The sequence below is a fragment of the Phaethon aethereus genome (assembly GCF_964289735.1).
Source record: "Phaethon aethereus genome assembly, chromosome: 28".
Lineage (NCBI taxonomy): Eukaryota > Metazoa > Chordata > Aves > Phaethontiformes > Phaethontidae > Phaethon > Phaethon aethereus.
This window is the reverse complement of record NC_138604.1, coordinates 1,876,530-1,882,529: the sequence shown is the minus strand read 5'-3', so window position 1 is coordinate 1,882,529 and position 6,000 is coordinate 1,876,530. Positions and strand designations below refer to the sequence as shown.

Sequence of the window (6,000 nt, the reverse complement as noted above, 5' to 3'; positions counted from 1 at the left end):
TACTTGCCATCCCTGAAGACCTTTGAAGAGGAGATCATGGACGCCATGGGGATCGTGGAAACACGCAGGGCCAAGAAATCCTACTGGTATTAACTGGTGGGGAACCAGAAACCCCTCGGGGCTGGGGTTTCCAATAAAGACGCCCCTTTGTTTTCCCCGTTTGCAGCACGTGGTGTTCTCGGGGCAGCCCCTGGCAGACCCCTGCTTGCTCACACCAAGCCTTGGGCTGTACAAATCCCGTTTTTATTGTGGTTTGTGCTCAGCGGCCAGTCTGGCACCGGGAGCTGGGGGGCTCTCCCCCTCTCTGGGAGGCTCTGCCACCCCCATGTCCTCGTCCTCGCTGCTGTCCTCATCCAGGCCTGACAGCACCGCGCCCAGGGGCGTCCGCGCGGCCACCAGCACCAGGTTGCGTGGGGAGAACCGGGGGTCAAAGAGGGGAACGAGGGCGCACTGGAAACCTGCGGGGAGAGGGAGGGTCGGCACCAGCAGCTCCGTCGCCCCCTCCCCACCGCCGCCCCGCCACCCACCTTGCTCCCGCAGGTAGAGCAGGCGGTCGAGGAGGATGAGGGTCTCCACCAGCGGAGCCAGCAGCAGCGTCAGGCTGAAGAAAGCCACCACCTTGTGCTGCTGCGCCAACATGGCCCGCACGGCCTCTGAGTCCAGCGGGATGGCGGATGGATCCAGCCCCACGCAGGGCAGCCCCAGACGGGCGTACCTGTGGGGTAATGTCACACAGGGGGCGAAAAGAGGGGGACAGAAAGGGGTGTGTGGAAGTGTCCCCCAAACTCACTGGGGGAAGGTGAGGGCATGCGCTTTCTTCACTGTCTGCACCCTCAGGTGCTTTTTGCTGGGGTCGGCCGCCCGGATGAGGGTCTCGAGGACAGCGCGGTAGCAGTGGGCGCGCAGGCAGTCGCTTTCCCTCCCCAACCGCCCCGCGTATTCCTCTAGCGCGTGGCAGGCAGCTTCCCGTGCCCGGTAGGAGAGCTCGTGGCCCGGTAACCCGGCTACCCAGGTGCTCAGGGGGTAGCCAGGGGGAAAATCGGGGGGATCTGGGGGGGTGGACAGCTTCATGTAGCAGCAGGCCACCGAGGCCACGGCGGCCACGGCGGGGCTGCGGGCAAAGTGGCGCAGCAGGGCCGGGCTGAGGTCACCGCAGGCGTGCAGCCCCGTCACCAGCACCCGCTCCCCCAACTCTGACCCCCTCGGACCCCCCAAGGGGTTCCTGGCGGCAGAGCCCAGCCCCGGGGGGTCAGGGGGCAGCAGGAATTCCCCCCAGGGAGCTGTTGGGTCCAGGCGGCCGGCCACGTGGCGCGGTCCCCGGGGTGTCAGGGCAGAGGGCGTGCGGCAGGGGGGGTTCTGGCGGCACCGGGGGGGCTTCTCGTTTCCCTGCACCCCCATTTTCCTCAGCTCCTGTAGCAGCTCCCGGTCAAAGCGCTCCGCCACGCTGGCCAGGCGGCTGTCTCCCTCCACTGCCGTGACGGACAAGCCAAAGCCAAAGGCCAGCAAGCGCGAGAGGTGGCCCTAGGAGGGGACATGGGCTCAGCCGGGGGGGGGGACATCCCCCAGGGCTCCCCCATCACCCGCTGCCCCTACCTGCCCTGCTCCGATGTCCACCACGCGGTCGCAGCCGGTGGCCTGGCTCAGCCGCTGCAGCAGCTGGGGGGAGAGGAGGGGTTGGGGGGTGTCGCAGGAGCAATTTGGGGGGTGGTGGGGTGGGGGGCACCCACCTTCCCCAGGCGCCGGATCTCATGCTGCTTTTTGGGCTTGACGTGGCAGCGGAACAGGGGGTGCAGGTGGGTGCTCTGGCAGGGGGGGTGCAGGGCACCCCCCGGGTGCCCCCGGGGGAAGGCGAGGGCCCGGGCGGCGGCGGCAAAGGCCAGGAGGGAGAGGGGCCAGGCGGCCCCCGGCCCCCTGCTGCCCCCCAGGAGCCCGGCCAGCTGTGGGGGGGCAGCGGTGGCCAGGGCAGCCTGCCAGGGCGGGGGGAGCTGCGCCCACAGCCCCTCTGCAAAGAAATCCTGCGGGGAGAGGGGGTCAGTGGGGCGGGGGGCGTGGGGGGACGCGGAGGGCGCGGGGACACTCACGATGACGTAGGCGTCGAGCAGGGGCCGGTAGAGTGTCAGGAGGCGGATGATGTCAGCCGCTCGCTGCTGCTCCTGCTGCAGGCCAAGGCATGGGGGGGCAGCCATGGCGGTGCCTGGGGGCGGCCAGGATGTCGTCACCCCTAGGGCTCTGATGTCATTCTGGGATGTGTTCCCTGGGTCTCTGACATCACCCCAGGGAGTGTCAGCCCAGGCTGCCACCCCCCTCCTTTGGCTGTGACCTCACAGGCCTGTCACATCATTGGGCCAGAACATCTCTCAGGGGCCATGACATCAGTGGGCCATGACATCACGCAAGGAGATTATGTGCCCTCCCACAGCCATGATGTCACCTGGCTGTGACATCATCCAGGGAGGCACGCCCTGCAGCCATGACATCATCAGGCCATGGCATCACCAGGGATGCAAATCGCCCTCCCGCAGCCATGATGTCACCCAGCCGTGACATCACCAGTCAGCTCGAGCAAGCTCCCCGACACCCCTCGCTGGGCAGCGCCGACGAGCTGTGACGTCGCTCCAGGCCCTGCCATCGCCCTGGCGTCACCCGAGACGTCAGGCCCCTCCAGGTCGCCCAGGCCATAGAGCCGGCGGGCCAGAGCGGCCCCACGCGCCACTCACCGCCCGGCCCCTCCGGGTTCCCGCCGCAGTGCTGCGCATGCGCGCTCGGCCACCCGGCGCCCAGCGAGCATGCGCGGAGCCGGAGCCACCCGCCTGGGCTCAGACTTATTGCGTCACTAGGGCCCAGGGAGAGCCGCGCGCATGCGTGGTAGCGGCGAGTGCCGGTCCGCGCCGGCCACGCGCCGCTTCGCTGCGGGGGCAGCTTCCGCTTCCGGGGCGGGGAGGTGAGGTGAGGGGGGGTGGCCGGGCTGCGGGGGGACGGCGTCGGGGGTGTCGGTGCTGGGGGGACCCCGGTGTTGAGCTGCCTCTCCCCGCCGCCGGCAGGACCGGCCCGGCTGGCTGGGGGCTGTCGTGGGCCCCCGCCGCCGGGGCCCGCCATGGATGATTTGATCCTCAACGTGGACTTCGTCCCCTCCGAGCGCCCCAGAAAGAAGGAGACCGGCAACCGAAAGCACAAGAGCTTCCTGCAGCGGCGGCGGGCGCTGGAGCGGCGGGGCGTGCTGAGGCAGAAGCAGCTGCCGGCGGCCCAGCCCGGGAGCGGCTCCCAGAAGCAGCCGGTCCCCCGGGGCAGGAGGAGCAAGAGGCAGGGGGCGGCTGGGAGGGGCCCGGAGAAGCCGAACTCCCTCCAGCCCAAGCCATGCCCCAAAGCGAACGGTCCTGCGCCCATCACCCAGCCCGGCGCGGCCACGCAGAATGGCTTCACCGGCTCCGAAGGGACGGCGTTTCCCTCAAAGCCAAAGGCGACGGCCTGTGGCGTGGCTAAGGGAAACCACAGAGCCCCCGGCATCCCCCCACCACCCAGCAAACTGGTGGCCATAGACTGTGAGATGGTGGGTACAGGGCCTGGCGGGCGCACCAGCGACCTGGCCCGCTGCAGCATCGTGGGCTACCAGGGCGATGTCGTGTATGACCAGTACATCCGCCCTGCCGCCCCCATCGTGGACTACCGCACCCGCTGGAGCGGCATTCGGCGGCAGCACATGGTGAACGCGGTCCCCTTCAGCAAGGCCCAGAGAGAGGTGCGGCTCTGCCGCCCCCACCTGCATTTTGGGGGGTGATGCAGCCTGGGGCAGGGGGGACATGCGGGGCTGGGCTCTTCGCCTCCTGGGCTTTGAGGGCCGTTTGTGGGGTTTGTCAGGCTGTGGGCACTCGCCTGTGCAGGCAGGGCCTGCCTGCATCCCCATCTGGCCTCTGCAGCGTCTCCCCACGCTGCCACTGCTCCCATTCAGGCCCATGTCTTTGCACTGACCTGCTTCTCCCCGCTGGCAGTGGGGCAGCCCCACATCCCTGGGTGTGAACAGTGCTCTGCTGTGGGGCAGAAGACTTCCACAGGGAATGGAATGGGCTACCGAGTGTCTTAAACCTCCTTTTCATCCCCCCCTCCTCAGATTCTGCACATTCTCTCCGGGAAGATTGTGGTCGGCCACGCCATCTACAACGACTTCAAGGCGCTCAAGTATTTCCACCCCAAGGCGCTCACCCGGGACACGTCCCGAATCCCCTTGCTGAACCGTAAGGGCGGTTTCCCAGAGAACACCTCTGTCTCCCTGAAACGCCTCACCAAGGAGCTGCTGCACAAGGACATCCAGGTAGCTCGGCCGATCCTCCTCCCCGGTCTTGGTGGCCACCACAGGGTGCCGCTGTGAGGCTGCTGCCTCAGCCAGGAGCTCCCCGTGTTCCCCCAAAATCTGAGGAGCGACGTGGGGATCCCCCTGTGCCACACCGGGTTGACAGGAGGGGGAGGACGTCTGTTCCTGGGGAAATATTGGGGTTTCTCCCACCATCTTGAGACCAGGGCACCTTGAGTTCAGCCACTGCTGCTGGTCCTGGAGCAAGGCAGCCCTTTGCCTCAGTTTCCCCTTCCCTGGAAGCCAGCCCCAGGAGGAGAGATCCCCTCAGCTCAGCCCCCTCAGCATCGGCGGGGGCTTTTTCCCACTCAGCCGGTGTTGGAGCGGTGGCTCGGCCTGTGCCCACCCCCTGTCTCTGTCCCCAACAGGTCGGGAAGAGCGGCCACTCCTCAGTGGAGGATGCCCGAGCCACCATGGAGCTCTACAAGGTGGTGGAGGCAGAGTGGGAGCAACACCTGATGCTGAACCCCGAGCAGGAGTGACAGCCCTACAGCGCAGTCCTGCACCCCAGGAGGGGCCCAGAGCCCATGGGGAGGAGCAGTGGGTGCCAAGGGTCTGCTCTGTCCATCCAGGCGAGGTAGCGGGGACGGACAGACAGTGGGAGCATGGAGCTGGGTGCGACCAGCCCTCGTCCCTGTGCCCCAGATGTGCCTTGTTGTGCTGCTGCTGTTTCGCTCCATCCTCCCCCAGGGTCACAGGGGAGAGCTGGGGTCAGCTTGTGCCTTCCTGGGGGGTCTCTTGGGTCCTGCGCCCACCCCAGAACAGCTCGGTGCTGCCAGAGGTGCTGATAGTGCAGCAGGGCCCAAGCCGGAGCGGGACTGCGAGTCTGGATGCAGTGCTGGGGCTCTGACGGCTGTGCTCGCCCCGAGTGCAGACCCAGTCACCGGGGGAAGCAGTGTCTGGGCGGGCTCCTTCCCCTCCCGGTTCTTTCTGTCTTGCAAAACTACCTCTGACAAGGACAGGAACCGCCGAAGGGCTCCGCGCCGCAGCGGAGGCGTGGGAGCGGGCAGCGCCCAGAGGGCGGGAAGCAGATCCCGCCAGAAAGTCCCCGCTCTGATTTCGGAGCTGCTCGCCCTCGATTATTTGGGTGCCATCTTCCTCGTTGTGCAAGTGCTGCTGCAAGTGCGGGGTTGGGACGAGCCCGGGCACAGGGGGACCGGTGTCACCCGTCCGCCTGCGCCGTGCCACCCCGCGCGCTCCCCCCGGGGACACCGGGTCCTTTGCAGATGCCTCCGAACACCGATGTGCGGTCGTTCCCTGAACTCTTGAACGTGCCCTGAGTTCTCGATCTGCCCCCAGGGGGGCTGCTTTGAACTGAGAAGTTTATGTACAAAATCCTAATTAAAAAGAAATGATTAATGACCCCTTCCTTTCGGCGGTGGCTTGGGGGATGGAGAGGAGCTCCAGACCTTGGGGACAGCACTCTGCCCCGGGTGTGCGGGGAGCGGTGCGACCCACACCAGGCAGAGGGGAAGGCATCCGGGCTTCTCGTGAGCTTCCCCTCCACGCCAATGAAACAAGGATCTAAAACAATTACAAGGTTTGAGCATGTGTCACTAATGAACTTTCAAATGTCGTTTGAAATCGAAGCAGTTGCCCCCCAGCTCGGCAAGGTTGGCCAGTGAAAGGGGCCAGGAGGGGAGAAGCGTGGGGCT

At 66.8% G+C, this 6,000-nt stretch overlaps 2 protein-coding genes across 2 annotated transcripts; one reads left to right on the top strand and one right to left on the bottom strand.

The window, feature by feature from the left end:
* Positions 1 to 243: 243 nt before the first annotated feature.
* Positions 244 to 3,096, bottom strand: METTL25B (methyltransferase like 25B; the record flags this gene model as incomplete). The annotated part of the gene is made up of 7 exons (XM_082011538.1): positions 244 to 458; positions 528 to 715; positions 791 to 1,521; positions 1,594 to 1,656; positions 1,728 to 2,015; positions 2,082 to 2,194; positions 2,718 to 3,096. The coding sequence occupies 7 exons, from the start codon at positions 3,094 to 3,096 to the stop codon at positions 244 to 246; spliced, it is 1,977 nt and encodes a 658-aa protein (XP_081867664.1).
* Positions 3,095 to 4,827, top strand: ISG20L2 (interferon stimulated exonuclease gene 20 like 2; the record flags this gene model as incomplete). The annotated part of the gene is made up of 3 exons (XM_082011537.1): positions 3,095 to 3,736; positions 4,106 to 4,306; positions 4,714 to 4,827. 3 exons carry the CDS (start codon positions 3,095 to 3,097, stop codon positions 4,825 to 4,827), a joined length of 957 nt encoding a protein of 318 aa, XP_081867663.1.
* Between the last annotated feature and the right edge of the window lie 1,173 nt (positions 4,828 to 6,000).